General features: G+C 45.4%; 1 protein-coding gene across 4 annotated transcripts in view; it reads left to right on the forward strand.

The window, feature by feature from the left end:
* Nucleotides 1–7,702, forward strand: part of PLEKHA8 (pleckstrin homology domain containing A8) — a 32,339-nt gene extending 24,637 nt beyond the window's left edge. For 3 of the 4 annotated variants that reach the window (XM_075493061.1, XM_075493062.1, XM_075493063.1), the window contains exons 13-14: nt 855–916; nt 1,794–7,702. In XM_075493061.1, coding sequence (XP_075349176.1) covers nt 855–916; nt 1,794–1,991 — 260 coding nt within the window. In that variant the 3' untranslated portion in view covers nt 1,992–7,702. Of the gene's footprint in view, nt 1–854; nt 917–1,170; nt 1,610–1,793 lie in introns of those variants that run through there. The other variant, XM_075493064.1, reaches the window with a different exon arrangement.
* Nucleotides 7,703–16,270: the final 8,568 nt, after the last annotated feature.

A 16,270-nucleotide genomic window follows, 5' to 3' on the forward strand; every position in this document is an offset into this window, starting at 1 on the left:
AAACTTGTGGCTGTGTTTTACTGACTTTTTACACTCTTCCAATACTAACTGTCTGCAGTCTTTTGAGCAAATACCCTAAAGCAGCAAAATGTAGAGGTTCTCTTTCTTCCAGGTGAACAGCTCAGGGAAAGTATAATACAATGTGAGATACTTAAAAGTTGAACTGAAGGACAAGGATATGAAACGATGACAGTGACAAACTAAGACTGGGAAAACATGGCTTAAAGACGTTTGGCTTTGCATATAGAAAGCTTTGTATATGAAAGTGGAGGTGTCTAGGAATATAGGAAGGGCCTTCATCAGAGGCTACAGTCAGGGGCACTCACAATAGAGATACCGAGGATTATTTTAATAAGGGCCCAGTGCTTTCTGTTCCAATGGCCCTCGAAACTTGACCCTCAGATGTAAAGAGAGAGTTCTTGGTTAATGCCTCAGCTAACCACCTCGACTGAGGCTGGCTAACCATCAGGTTACAGGATTGTTTCACCCTGTATGTTATTTTCTCAAACTTGTACTGAACTGAGAACTAGATAGTAGAAGTGTTAGTCGTGAAGCACAGCTAGTCAAATAAAAATTACATTTGCATTTCTGTCTGTCATAACACTTACTTGCCATGGATGAGTTGAAGGAGATTTGACAGCAGAGCTGAGACCCCAGTGCAGAAATCCCAAATCTGTCATCTCCTTTCAGTCATAACTTTGGTGCTCAGAAACAGCCATTATTTGCATCCAGTGGCAAGAATATATCCTTAAATAGTCGTTTCTAAGCTCTAAGTTCTCTTTGTGATGATGCAAACTTAAAACTGCCATACATCTCTCTCTTGATTGATTCCCCCCCCCCTTCCTTTCTTTAAGACAATGCTTATGGAAAGACATTACGGCAGCACCATGGTTGGGTTGTCCGCGGGGTCTTTGCGGTAAGTATTTATCTTGGTTGCTGATAGAGCTGGGGGTCTTGTTAATGTCATCTTATGTTTTGTGTAATTAATAAACCATGTTAAAATTATAAGCATTAAAATGAATAGATTCCCTTGTCAGACCTTATTTTCCGGGTGAGGACTGTGGCTATCACTATGTTCAATATTGGGCTTTCAGGGTGGAACCTGCTTTCTGGAGCCAAAACAGACGGATCACGCTTGCATGCACATCTTTTTCATTATGTGTTTTGCAGGACAGTCTTGCAGGGCTGTTAAATGAAGAAATGAGGGTTTGAGGTTGCTTTTATGAGGATTGATCTGTCTTTGGATGTGAGCGTTCAAGAAGGGTTAGTGCAGAATGTGTCAGGGAGTTGAAGTAGAATATGTTGGCTAGAGGAATTGGTTTATTTTTGTCCAGTCTGGCAGCTCCCCCTCGTGTCTGTCACTGGAAATTATCACTAAAATTATAAAAGAAAAAAAGAAGAGCCTCATCCAGGCAATCATGACAGAGACTTTGACTGGGAGAAACAGAAATGTCGAGGAAAGATTTCTGAAGAGTGTTTTGAGAATGGGACTTCAATGTTGAAGTGTGTGACACTGGGTTGGGAGCTCCCCTACCAAACTGTACTTTATTTGGGGTTTATATTTAATTCACTTCCTAAAAATCAGACCTCTCTGAAGATGTCTTAAACTGGGGATCTACATAGAGATAATGAAAAAAAATATATATATTAGCCTCCCTGTCAGTTGAAAATCTTAACATATGCATGTGCACATAAATACATTAAAGCTATGCAATCTAAGGGCAAAGAGGGATGTCTTGAGCTTTTCGTCCTGTTCTGTTATGCAAATCTAAAAGCTTTGGTTCCTCTCCCAGTTAGCTTTAAGGGCAGCTCCAACGTACGAAGACTTTGTGGCAGCTCTGTCTGTAGAGGAGTGTGATCCTCAGGAAGAAACATTTTACAAAGGAATGCAGAGGGACCTCAACATTTACTTACCAGCCATGGAAAAGCAGCTAAATATCTTGGACACTCTCTATGAAGTACATGGTTTGGAGTCAGACGAGGTGGTATGACTACAGCAAGACCGTGTCTTAAAACTTCAGGGACTGTGTCTGTTAACAAAGATTTCTTTCGTTTTGGGTTTTTTTGGACATCGTTTCTGCTCATTGTATCTTTTCAGGTGGGAAGGGTGTTGTGAGTGTTTTTGGGGAAGGGTATGTATGATTTCTATTTTTTTTTTTTTGTTAACACTCGTTTTGTGTTTAAATGCAGAGGTACTGTTTCTCTTTGGGTCCTTACTGTGTCTGTGATGAATGTTTTTGACTGTTTCTCTCCTGCCTGTGCACTCCCTCTTCTCTTCACCTCGTAAAAGTAACCGAGCAGAATTTGGCCTCTGCTCGCGTACCCTAGGAGAGCGCCGCGCGTGCAGCGGAGCCGTCGGTATGTCAAGGTGGAGCCCGGGCAGGCGCTGCTGGCTCTGGCTCTCCCATGCCCGGTGCCCACTCCCTGCGACGGTGTAGGAGGACAGAGGTAGCGAGAGTTATTGTTACTTCGGTAGCAGAAGAGAAGGTCAGTTAAATGCCACCTTACAAGGTACGGGGTACGTTTGTCCCATAATTTGGGTTGAAGTTTTTTAATGCAGCACCTCCCCAAATATTACAGAGATCTTCACCACAAGCATATGAGGTTGGTGGTCTGAGCTTCCCCAGGAACCAGCCTTTGAAACTGGGGGTCGTGTTCCCTGACCAGCTCCCAGTATGTGCCGTGTTCTCCCTGTCAGCTCCTGCCAGTGGCCCACAAGAAATTTGCTGGCACAGACTGGCAGAGCCCAGCTAATTGCAACAGTGCTTTACACAAGCAATTGAAGATTATGTCCGTCATCCTGGTTTATTAAGGTTTTGGTGGGTTTTTCCATTTTGGGTTTAGGGTTTTCTTAAATCAAATTCACACAAAAACATAATATTTGCTTTTAAATTGAATACAGCTAGCAGTTAAAAAAGCGGATTTTATTAAAATCCTTCCTAGGCTGCCATTATGGGCAGAGACTTCATGAAAGTGGACATGAAATGAGTAAAACGTAGGAGAAGCTAGAATTTGTCACAGAGTCATTACACATTGGGCCAGTTACAAACTTGAAAATCTGAAATGATGTAGAAGTGACTGGAAATTAAGAAAGTAAGATTTGCCCTTTTTCCCATTTTGCTGATACAGATAAAAATGTGCTCTTTAACACTGCTGCTATTAAAAATAATAAAGAAGTCCTTTTAGCTAGTGATATGGTTAAGGACAAAGTTCCTAGTTGTGCTGATGACTGGAAGGCTGTCTGTGAATTACTTACTGCCCATTCAAGGTGTAACGGGTCTCTCAGTGGTCACCTAGGGCTTCAGATGGCCTTGTGCAAAGAGTTGAGTTTAACTCATGTGCAGGAGGAGAGAAGACTGTGCTAATGAGGTACTTCGAATTAGTAAATCTTCGTAAATCCAGGAGAAGTTTCAGTGTCACCATACTCACAGAAGTACTGGCTTTTGCTAGGCTAAAAACCACGTTGTCAGTAAAATGAATGTACTGCATCACTCTGTGATGGGAGCTTCTCTGCACACCGAATACTTGATCCTTTCTAAAGAGCCTAGCATTGCAAGCTTTAAGAAAAGCATATGATGCTTGAAGAAAAGACCAAACATCACCCTTGGTGTATAAAGCAAGATACCAGCACTGTAATTAGGCATTTAAACAGTGTGAATTCTTGTTCCTGTCATCTTCTCTGAGTTGTGCCTATCTGTAGTTCCTACGTACACCAGGAGGAATCAGAAGGATGTGGGGGTTTTAGTTTTTTGGGTTTTCGTAACTTAAGTAGTATGTATTTATGCTTGAGTACAAAGTCAAAACTTTTGACCAAAGCTCGGTTCACTACTTGCAGTGCTAAAAATGAAGCAGAGAGCCTTTGGGATTTGGCGCTCTGCTTCTTCTAAGCATGAATGCAAAGAAACCACCCCTGCAACAGAACAACCAACTCTCCACCTTGCGTGGTTTCCTCAGGGTTTTCGGCTATTATGTGGGAAACTGTGCTTAGTTTAATAGTTCTTAGCTGAATGCTCTGGGAAGGTAATGGAGACCACATTTCCACAAAATATCGTCTGGGGTATGGGGAGAGCAGGAAGAGATCCCTCTTCTCTAGAAATTAACTGTGAGATCATGATGAAAATTGGCTTCCCTTTTTGCTCTAAGCTTTTCCAGTAGCAGGAAAGCATATTCAGCACTTGGAGGTATTTTTGGGTTTTCTGTTTGTTTTGTTTGGTTTTGTTTTGTTTTGTTTTTTAACTAGCGGGAGAACCACTGGTTTGTTAGTAGTGCATCAGACCCAACACTTGATGCATAAAGTAAGGAGGCTTTATTTTGTAGGCAGAGAACTTAAGAGCTTCATTGGGCCATTAGCTTCTGCAATTACTAACTTCTACCATTCTTCTTTCTTCTAACAAATAGAGAGTGGTCCACATTGCATATCCTCTAATCAGCGTGGCATCCTGCCTCAGAGCAGGCTTTCTTGTCTTGCTCTTCTCTGTAAAGTTGGCATTTCTGAGAACGTTCTTAGGAGACTGTGGCTTGAGGAGACCCATGTGTGCTTGTTCTTAAATAGAGGACTTGTAGAGAAGGAATTGAGCAAGGTCTCCTTGCCTTCAAAACTTGTACTTCACCATGCTCTGCTCTTGCAGGGCATTGAGCACTTCTAAGACTAACAAATGCTGTCTTTCCGGTCAAACCACCACTGAGAAAGAAATCCATGCAGCATGTTGCAGAGCCAAACTCCAAGTCGTACCTCTAAGGATGCAATAGACCAGTTGACCAAGTGGAAGCAAATACGCTGCTAGGCAATTCACTTCTTTCTTTTCTTGTGATGTCAGTTTGGCAAGCAGAGAGGATTGCTTTTGATTTTAATAATTGTAGAGAATGAGCAACTAACATTTGGCCTTCAAATTTAGAATTGGAGAGGTCTGTGTTTTCTGTTTGATTTGTTTGGTTTGTTGATTGGTTAGGGTTGTTTTGTTTTTTAATGGCTGACATTTATGAACAACTGACCTGCAAAGTGATAGAGGTCCCTGTGACTCTCAGATAACAGCACCCTTGCTCTGCATACTTTACATGAACTGCGCTGGTTTCTTAAACTGCACTAGTCTGAAGTTTTGCATCCCTTTCCTTTAGAAATGCTTTCGGCTGTTTCCTTCAATGTCTAACAGTTGCATATTCTCAGGGATTTTACTTAGCCATGGCAAAATAAGAGTAATCACAGCCTTACCCTAGGGCAGTAGGGCTGCTTTTTGTGAAATTAGTATAGCTGAGCGTAGAGCTCTGGTGCAGCATATGATGCTGACAGTCTCTATCCAGTGCACATCCTTGCTGAGACATGGTAAATCCCAAAGCAATCCGATAGAAGTGCTATCTAGTACTGAATAATGGCAGTCAGCATATTTGAATAGAGATCATACACACATCTTTGTAATATAGTGGCGTTGGCATTAGAGCAGAGCTCTCAAATAATTTCAGTCAAGTTCTGCTTAGCAATGGGAGGCTTTTATTTATTTTCTTTATTTTGTTGTTATTTTTTTAAAACAAACTGTTCTGGAGCCCCCTCTGCTATTTTAAGACACCATACTCAGTTGCATATTGAAGTTCTGTGACGTTACAATTGTAGAATATGAACTGGATACTCAAGTGCTTTAGCGTAAACTTAAGGAGTCATTGAACCATCCCATCTTGACACTGTTGTAACATGAGTCTCCCTTTTGTAGATGCACTTAAAGTTCAGGGCCATATACCTTCACTTACAAGCTTTTTGTAAAGGATCATCAGGATTTAGGTTGCAGCTGTTTGCTTTAAAAATGTTTCATAGGTTGAAAAGTGTCACTTGGTTGGTCGGACATATAAAAAGTATGCCCAAAATGTGCTCCAGTTGTTTGCAGCCTGCTTTGGCAAAGGGGTGTGGACCATTATAAACAGTGTTATGTTATGTCCATATGCTGGACCTTCCAACCCTTTCTTTTCATTATCAATTCAGCTTTTGTGAAAAGCTTTAGGGAACCCTAAATTGCCTTTTAGACACTAAAAAAGATCATTAGCACGATCCTATCTAGCTGTCTTTCCCTCTTTCCCCACCTGGTGACCACCCCTTCCTTTCCTTCCATTCCTCAACTTCTTTGCTGCCAGAGCTGTTGCTGTCAAGTTGGAGCATCTCTCCATAAGAGTGCAAAGCAGGAAATTTTCTAAGTGATAAAAATGTAAACTTGGAAAATCAGACCTGAATTCTTTGGCAGGCAACCAAACCTACAGCCAGATGGAGAATGTGCTGCTTTCCTCTGAAGTTTCTCCCTGGAGAAACTGGGGAGTTTACTCCCTGGAGTATTTTGCCAGGAAAACCACACCACTTTGAGCTTTTAATTTCACCAATGCAGTTTAAATTGAGACACTTCAGACTTGGCAGTCCTACCTCTTATGAGTGAAAGCACAGGTTTTGGGTTTTTTTTTTAATTGACTTATTTCTGTTCTCTTGCCTGCATAGCACAGATACCAAAACAAAAAGAGGAGGAGGGCGGGAATAACTGAATTCATGCCTCTCTGCTAACCTCTGTAGCCCCTTGGTGAACAAAGCCTGCAAACTACTGCATGCTGCAAGCAATGTAAAATCACCCTCGTGCGGAAGGGGTATCACAGCGCACTTACTGGCTCTGAGCAAGCCCAGGCAGTAGCTGATCCTGCTCACGCTTCACGCAAGGGTTTAAGCACTTGCTTTGAAGTTAGAACATAGGCATATGCTTCACTTAAACACATGCTCACCCTCCCACTGGCATGCACTTCTTCAAAATGTGGCCTTTGACTATCATTTTTAATATCCCTTTCTTGGTATATTATTTCTCCCCCCAAATACTCCAGATGTGCTAAAGTTGTTTTTTTTTAATATGTGAAACCTCCTTGTTTTCATAGCCTGATTTTTGCTTAACACTAAGTTTGTTTACTTTATTTTGCATTGCAGCATTCAGGGGGTCCAAAACTTATTATTTAATTCCTTTATTTAAAGCCATTGTGAAAGTTTGAGATTTATGTCTACTTGAAACTGAACAAGAAAATTGCATTCCAGAATATGGTGACTAAACTGAAAACCAAAGCAGCTTGCTTTTGCTATTTTCTTTCTTTTTTTCCAAGCAAATTTTGAGCATACGTTTTATCAATGTCAAGCTGAGCTTACTGCAAGCCTTACTTGTACACACTAAAAGATGTTACATACATACTGAAATACATTTAAAGATGAAGAGAAGGTATATTGCCTCACACTTTAAATTCACTTAATTCTAAGGGCTTGTTCATGCCCCCCCCCCCCCAAGTCACCTCTTCCAGTGTAAGCATTGCACAAATTGTGCTGTCGTAAGCAGTTCGGTCTCAAAATAATTTGGAGTTTACAGTCTGCATCATCTCTCAAATCATACAGCATCTGTCTCTTTTCTTTTGGAGCATTGTTAAGACCTTTGTCAGACTTTTATATTATTTCATTATAATAAACTTATTTTAAATAAGCATGTTTTAAAATCTCGCTTTCTCCTTGCATGGATTCTGTTTCTTTTATTACAACAGAGGGCCTAAAGTGCTCTTCAGGACTGCATCTGTTCTAGGTACTGTGTGAACAGTCAAAACCAGTATGTTTCTGGTTCATAGAAACTACCTGTATGTATCTTTGTACGAAGAATGTTAACACACATGGAGCCTGTTTTGATTACAAGAATAAAAGCTGTGTCTGGCATATGGTTGTGGGTCATTGGCCAGCATAAATCTGTGAAGGCTGTAGTTAAAAAAGCCAGCCTGGCAGCGCGAGAGGAATTTGTGTTTTAAAATTGCATGTATTACTATGTCCTTCTTTTGCCTGGACTCGTATCTCTTCTCTAGAAGTTTCTGAAGTCTTTGAAAGCCCTTTGAGATGCAGATCAAGACTAGTGCTCCTTACTTAATGTGGGTGCATCCATCCCCCCCCCCCCCCCCCCCCTTCTTTCTCTCTCTCTCCGTATAACCGCAGCGTGGACATGAGAGCAGATCTACGCTACCCATACCCCTCTCTAGCAAGGGCAAGTCCCTCTATTAAATGGCAACACCCAGGCGGAGATCTGTGAAGTGGCGGAGGCGTTTTCTCAGCTGGGGAAGAGCAGAGGAGCCTGAGCCTGTGCCTGTGCCTAACCAGCCCTGGGGCAGAGGGGAGGATGCGTGGATCCTGTTGCAGCAACAGCAGCCCTGCTCAGCTGGAGCTGGCTGTCCCCTGTGGGGTCCGGGAGACTCTCAAGCCTTCTAATGGCAGCGGGCCCCAGAGCATCAGCCCTGCAAAGGTTTAGAGCTGCGTTTGCTTCAGCAAGGGCTCAGCTCTGGCACGATCAAACTCAGCATCTCTCTGTCTTACCTGCTGGGGCTGAGCTGGTGGATAGCTGGCAACTCGATCAGGGACAAATAGTTTAGAAGGCCTTCCAGAGCAGAGATTACATCCCTTTTTCACCGCCCCAGGGTTTTATTCATCTTCTCTCCTTCCTAAGGAAACGAGCGGGTTATCAGTCATGAGACCCTGGCGGTTCCAGCTTTGTGCGGTGCAGCTAAATAACAAGTTGTGTCGCTCATGTTTTTAGAGGTCCCCCTGCGCCACGGTCTTGGCCCTGTTCCGTGGGCACGTGGAAATAACTTGGCAGGTGGGTGAGCCTGGGTGCCACTGGCACAAGCTGTCATTCCTTTGGTGGCTCTCCTGTGCCACAACGAGCCACTGAGCCCAGTTCACTGCATTGCCTGGCAGCTCCTCTGAAGCCACGCCGTTACGTGTCGCAGTTGGATGGGGCTGCTGCCGGGGCAGAGCCCCGTCCTACGCGGGGTCAGCACTTCTGGTGTTGGTATCTATACTGTGTTATGCTGTACTAGACAGCTATAGCTCTTCGCACCAAAACAAAGAGGATGTACATAGAGACAGACATTAAAAGGAAAAGCAGAACGTGGTGGCTGCGGCAAGGAGGTCTGCGGCTGTGCGGAGGGACTGTCTGCCAGCGTCAGTCGTCGGGAGTCACTTCCATAACATGTTCTGCCCTCCTAAATAGCCGAGCGCAGGCCAGCAGCACTGTGCAGACATACGCTAATAGAAACCCCGTGCACAAAAAGAATCTCCCAGGCAAGTGTCTCCACACCACGGTTTCCACTGGTTAAAAAAAGCAAATCTGTTGCCTTTACAGGATCCCAGATGAACTGCAGAAAGAGCCCCAGCTAAAGCTTTGACGGAGTTTGTGATGTTTGTTAGTAAAGGTCATAGACTGTGATAGTGGCCGCTAAATTCCTGTCCCCACCCCTGTCCCTACAGGAATCTAGATGCATGGTTCCAAATAAAAAATGGTGTGCTGAACTTGTAGGGTTCATAGGAATGCACAGGTGCTGCTGTTAAAGAGGACACATTAAAGATTCGGCAATGACCAAAATATCCATAGATTTTTTTTTTTTAGGGTTCTCCTATATGGAAAAAGGCTATGTGTTCTGAATTTAAGGGGGAAAGGCAATGCAAGCTCCCAGAACCAAAGCTTTGACCAATGCAACCAGGCAGAGCAAAACCTTTACTAGGTTGCTTGCTTTTTAGCCCAGCTGGAAACCCTGCTACGCTGGGGGCAATGCCGGTCTGGCACGGTTTTACTGCCCTGTGGGAAGTACAAAGCTATTGAAATGCAGAATATGGGACCATAATTCAGTGCTACAGTCTGGATGAAGCACAGGTTTTGAACACCAGTTTAATGTGTTTTCTCAAAGCTGTTCCCTGAATCGGGGCCATGAGGAGGAAAGTTTTCTTTATTGTTTTGGGACTGGTAGAGTAAGTGTCAAGCACAAGTATTAGGACTGAGAAAAGGAAGCACAGGAGATGCTACAGTACACCAGACACTTCCAGACATTGGTGCAACCAAGCTACGTGTCTGTCCATCTGGAAGATTCATCCAAGATGTTGCCATGTATTTTTTTTCCTAATATTTCAATACATTGACCCAAATATATTTCTTAATCAACAGATACTTATTTCTCTCCTTCTGTGTCTAGCACAGATTTTAGATTTGTTTCTTGTGCGTTATCATTAAAAAAACACATCAGCCTTAGAAAGCTTCCAGCTTTCCTTCCCTGCCCCATGAGGGGATAGTTCCCAGAGAAGCTGGAGTGACAGCAGTGCAGGATCAACCCCTGACTTTGGGGATTAGGGATAAAAGGCTTTTCCAAGTTGTGGTGTGTTCTTGCATTCCCCTAACCTTCACCTTTTACCAGCCTGTACTGCTTTGCTGGTGTTCCGGCTTGCAAGGTCTGGTAAAATTTCTCCAGGATCTTTCGCTGTTTACCCACCACTTTAGCAAGGCGTCACCATTAGTGCAGGAGTTTTGCCTGCAGCAGGAGGAGCTGAAATTGGTGATGATACTCATGTCCTTCCAGAGCTGTCAATCAAGGAGTCGCTGAGACGCTGCTTGCCTGTCAGGGCCCCTAATGGGTCCTGATGCCAACCAGCAGCATTTGGCCACTTTCTAATGTGTACCTCACTGCTTTCGGCAAGATGCACTGGTGTGTGGCCTATGCAAAGTCCTCCAGCGATGCTCGAGAGAGAGCAGGTCACTGTTTTCTCAAAATCAAACCGATCTGGGACTTAAAAATGCATTTTGCATCAATTTGTCTTTATACCAGGGCTCCTGCTCCAGCTATGGCTTTCCGCCAAAATAATTTCCAATCAATTTAGTATCTGTTTGCAGTGTTGGTATTGCCAGCTCATCTGTAGTCTTCAGAGACCAGACGTGCCTCACATAGTTTCCTATAGGTCATCGTTTTCCACTTGCTTTCTTGCTTAGCAGCTGGTACCCAACCTCCTTCCTGCAGGCGAGAGGAAGCCGTGCGCCGTGAGCCGTGCAGCCTCTGCAGCCTGTACTGCGTCGCCACCGCTCGCCTGCCCCGCTTTCTCCTCCTCCTGATATTTGAGCCCTGGTCTCAGGTATTCAACATACACTGAGCCCCGTGCTCTACCTCCTATGCATGCAGTAGCAACCAGCTTTCCCAAAACCAGCAAAAAAAAGCAGCTTTGCCCCTCCAGCAGGACAGACCCGTGTGTGCAGCCGGCTGCCGCAGATGTCTCTGTGAAACCTGCACGGCTCCGAGCACTGTGGCGGCCGGGAGAGCTTTCTTGCCAAAAACATGGTGGGAGTCCCTCGTCAAGAGCAAGAGGCATGCTCTCCCACCCAGAGCTTCATTCTGCTGCCCCTGGCCCTTGTGCTGAGGCACTGCCAGTCCTGCCTCGCCAGATGCCCCAGCCAGGCACAGGGACCTTCTTGCAGGCGCTTGTCTGTAAGGAGACGTCCCCTTATCGGGGACGTGCTGAACGTCCCAGTTGCGCGTTGGATCCTGCCAGGACATTTCACAATTTATTTTCTTCAATTTGGCTTCTTAAATTCCCCTCCCCCCCCAGTATTTTGTATTCTCTCACCTTTAATTTACAGCACGCTGTCGGTGTATAAATAGTCACTGCTACTTTTACCCGCCTCACACTTCATCAGTCACCTTGAGCAGGCTGCTTTCCCCGGAGGCTCAAACCAGCCCCTGGGTGGGAGCTGGGGAAAACCCTGGACTGTTTCAAAGAAGGTGGACATGCTTCTCGTCAGCCAGCCCAAAAGTTTCTTCATGCGGCACTTTGTTTTCTTATATCAGTCCTTTACTTGTGTGAAGAGTTCATACATCCAGGCTACGCTCCTTCTGAAATAGGAGTCTCTTCTGTCGAAGCTCTTCCACTTTGGATAAAGTAATGACAGATTAATTTACATTTTCTTAAGCCTGTATCGTCAGGCAATGTGAACAGCCTGTGAGTATGTAGCTGTTATCAGTAGAGGGGGAGGATTCATCTGTCCGCATTTGTACTTTTTTGTCCACAGACCATCTCAAAAGGAGCTCTGCTTTCAGCTATTGATACAGATGCTTAAAAACATATAAAAGCGGGATATTACTGCACAAATGTAACTTTTCAAAAATAACTATTTGTTATTACTCTTTTTATTAAAACAAAAAGAAGCAAAGAAATAATCGGACCTCTGCTGAGGGAGTCCTGCCTTAAAGGACTTTTCTTGTGGGCTTCAAAGTTTGGTGAAACCAGGAAAGGATCTGGAAAACTGCCTCGGTTTATATCCCTAAATAAACATCAGGCAGATCTGACCATCTCCATAAATCAGAGCTGTGAAGCGTGTGTCGTCAGCCTCAGCGACAACCTTCAGTTGAGCCGTAGGTGGTGAGGGTGCAGAGGGGCATTCCTCCTACTCCCAGATCCCGAGGTAATGAATCTGCCATTGATACAGTAGAAATTAAGAAGTCTTCAATCTTCACATACGGATATGCTCACCAAACAGAAACATGGGCATGGGTGTTGCAGGCAAGGAGAGAAACCTAAGCCACCCGGCATCGTCCACGCAGTGCTGCGTGGCACTGCAGAAACCCCACTGCTGAGACATCACTAACAGCAGGAGGAATAATGGCATTATTTGTATGTCCTTCGGGCCCAGTTCTTCCTTGCCTGTACCCAGCACAAACTCTCTTAGGTCAACCTATTTGCCCCAGGGGCCAGTCACAGCAGTTCAATCCTCCCTGCCATGTGGTTACTCCCTGGCAAACCTACAGGACCTTGTTGCTCATCAAATGATGGGGTAGTGTGGAGCGGAGAACAAATAAACATCTTGTGGGTAAACACCTTTAGATTATGTGGGTAAACATCTTTAGATTAGCATAACAACTTGGTCTCAGACAGCTTAAGGCAGAGCCTGCTGACCCCAGGCAGCAGCAGGTACAGCTCCCCGGCTTTATTTAGAAGCTGTAATCCTGCAGCATTTCACACCAGATGTTGTCTTGCTCAAAAAGTCCTGGCACGGAGCAAGCCTCTCTGCCCTTCACTGCGCTCACCAAGACCAGTCAGAGTATACCAGCTTTACCCCACTGGTCCCACGCTTCTGCTTTGGGGTTACTGCTGGGTTTGACAACTAATCTCTGGTCAAACGACAGCGAAACAGGAACTCGTCACTACGGCCACCAGATGGTTTATCTGAATGCCCTGGAGCATCACCGCTTAAATCTGGCTTTTTATTGTACTTCCCAACCAGCTGCCCCGTGGGTTTTGGCCCATAATATATGCATTTCAACAGGACACTTCTGGACAGTTCAGTTGCCTGAACTATTCTCTGTTTCTTACCTCAAATCACTCATCCTGCCCTTTAAATCTGGTAACAACTCAAAACCTAAGCAGTCCTCAATATTATCTTGCTCAGCACATCCTGTCCTCAGAGCAGTAGTGCCAGGTAGGTAAGATGACAAACCCAGTGGGAATCTATAAAAGAAATTATATTGCCATAAAGTGTCAGGGTTGCCAGGTTCCCCTATATGTTTGTCCATCAAATACCCTCCAAGAGGAAAGCATGGGAAGCACCAAACATAACCTGCCCCAAATGTCTGACTGGCTCAGCGCAGCATCCCCCAGCTCCTGCATGGTGAGTTTCATGGGGGACCATGGCCGATGGAAATGAGAAGGGCAGGGAGCAATGGGAATTCGTCACTTCCAAACAAAATAAATCACTAAAAAGTTTCTGGGCCCCTGCGATGGGGCTGGGGAACAGTATGGGGTCCCCAAGCTATTCCCTCCTTAGTCCACTGAATTGGAGACACTCTGGTTAAGAAGGCCATGGAAAATAAGTCTTACACTCCTGCATTTCCACGTCTTAAGTCAGCAGTTGGTAATGGTTCAGTGAGAAATGCCGTGGGGTGCCTCTTCCTCCTGGGAGGGTGATGGTGAATAATTGTCATCCCCCCCCACTCACCCCATGCGGCCGATGCTGAGGACCCTATCTCCTCTCCAAGATGAATCCTGAAAGCTTCCTCTCGGGCCTGGCACAAGGGTCAAACACATATATCTTGCCATGGGCTTGAATTTAATGCCTATGTCAGTTTGTTCACTTATTAAACGGTGACACTTTAGACTGGCTGAGAGAGGGTCATCAGTTGCCGAGTTTCTAAATATACTGAAGGCGCTGCTGTGAGAGGAGGTTAATGTTACCTCCTCTTCCTCCTGGCTGATTTATCGTGCTGTTACCTCAGATCCCTGCTCTGTCGAGGCTCTGCATTTGTGCTGTCGCACACCAGCCGGGCAGGCTCCCAGCCGTGCCTGCAAAACAGCTCGGGGAGTGCTTTGTCCTCCCCTGTGTCCTGCAGGAGATGCCACCGGTAGCGTTGGCCCTGGGGACAGCCCAGCAGATGGCTTTTCCTGAAGAGTGTGAGATGCGCTGACGCACGTGCGGCACAAGGGCCCTTCTTGCCCTGGGCACGATGCCCAGAGAGGCTCCGGCTCCCGGCCGTGCCCGGCAGCACCGCTTGGCTTTGCTATGGGAGGCTTTGATGGGTTCAGCCCCATGGTTCTCCTTCCCACTCCTTTCCCAAAGAAAATGCTGAGCAGCACCCCGTGCAGGAAGGGCTACTTGTTCAGCAGCGGGTGGAAAGGCTGCAGTAAAATATGGCTGTTTAAACCCTGGTCTCTCTCACTCGAGATTGTGCATCCAAACCGGACCCTCCATCAGATGCACAGGAAACTGTCAGAGCGAATTAAAAGTCCTGAAGGGCTGGGGCTATAACTCAGTGCTTTATAAGCTCCAAGATTTTGTTGGGGGTGGAGGGAGGGAAGTAGCCACTAATGTAATTTCCAGCAGAAGTACACTCCTCTAATATAATTTGGCCTGGCTACCCTTTCAAATGCAGCTTTTCGTCGACTGGGCTGGTTAAGGTCCGTCCTCCTAAAATTACCAATGCAATGAAAGCATGTGCCCAGGCTTTGCTCTGCCCTCTTCAGACCTGGCGTAACACCAGCTTGCAGCACAGAGGACCTCGCTCTGCAGCAAAGAGCACGTTGCCAGGCATGTAACTGACTGCATTAATACACTGGGGTTTTGTCACTGACCATGCTCAATAAAGACACAAAATGGCTCATTTGTGTAGGCTTTTCTCCTTTTTTCTCTTTGATTGAGGTTTGGCAGCACTCTGCACAAGTCTACAAGCACAGTCTACAAGTTGCACGGTCCCTTACGAGGTCAGTAAGCATCAGTTACTCTGAACCGGATTCCTGATCCCAATTTTACCTTCGCTATTTGTCTGCTTCAGCCTGTCTTTCTGCCAGCACCTTACATTGCCTATAGCAGAGTTCAATAACCATTACTCAGTGCTTTCCATGCAAGAGAATGGTTTCCAGGGGAGGGACTCTTGCTTTGCTGTATCCATCTCCTTAGGCAAAAGCTATCAGAGGAAGAACTTGAAAGTCTCTCACAAAGTGCTCTCTGTTGCTTCACCCTTTGTGAATGAAAACATGATTTTTCCAACAACTCTTTAAATATCTTCTTGCAGCAATGGCCTGCCTGCATGATATACTTGAGCACCACCAAAGAATTACAGCACAGTACTGGTTTACTTCTCTTGGGTTTATTTTGGTCTTCTTTTTTTAATACATGCCCTGATTATAAGTGGCAGCGGAGTGCCAGAGCTATTGAATTGTCCCCAAAAGCAGCTAACTGGGGACTTATTGCTGTTACTACTCATAAACAGCTGGTGCTCAGGGACAGTGCCTGTTCTGGGGGAGTCCCAGTTGAAGGATAACCACCAATCCCCTCTCCCCTTGTCCAAATCAGCGGGACTGAAATGGGAATTGCACCACCTGATTTTTAGAGACATTGAGGTTGCCTTCTCTAAGAAGCCGTCCTTTAAGAAGGTAAGAACCGTGGCCAGGGGGCTTTGCTGTGACGTTTGCGGGGCTGCGACATGCAGAAGATGTTAGAAAAGGGATGGTGTGAGACGCTGAAAAAGAAACTGATGAAACCCAGTGCCTGCAGAGCAGCGAGGGCGTTGCAACGTTTTGGAGAGGCTACTAAGGATGTGAACTTTGGTGCCATTAAGGAAACCGTAAGAACAAAGAAAGGAGGTGATGAGCTGCATGGCCAGATTTATGGACAAGGGCAGGGTTGGCAGCTACAATTTTGAATGATTTGAAGTGAAGAGAGACATGGCACAAGCATTTGGGAAGCCAGAGAGGTGAGTGTCACGGAAGCTGAGCTTTTAGAAAGGACAGGCAGAAAATACACGGCCCCAAATGATTTCTCTGGCTGTCAATACATTCATTCATTCTCTGGCTGGCAATACACTTCCATTTCCTCCGGGGAGAGACAGCACTGCCCTTCTCTGGGATGCCCCGTTGTACACAAAAGCCTTGGGAGGACAGACTGCCAGCTGCTACTGCAAGGCAGGAGCCTCTTCCCGAAGCCTGGGTGCC

This window comes from Mycteria americana, chromosome 2 (assembly GCF_035582795.1).
Source record: "Mycteria americana isolate JAX WOST 10 ecotype Jacksonville Zoo and Gardens chromosome 2, USCA_MyAme_1.0, whole genome shotgun sequence".
Lineage (NCBI taxonomy): Eukaryota > Metazoa > Chordata > Aves > Ciconiiformes > Ciconiidae > Mycteria > Mycteria americana.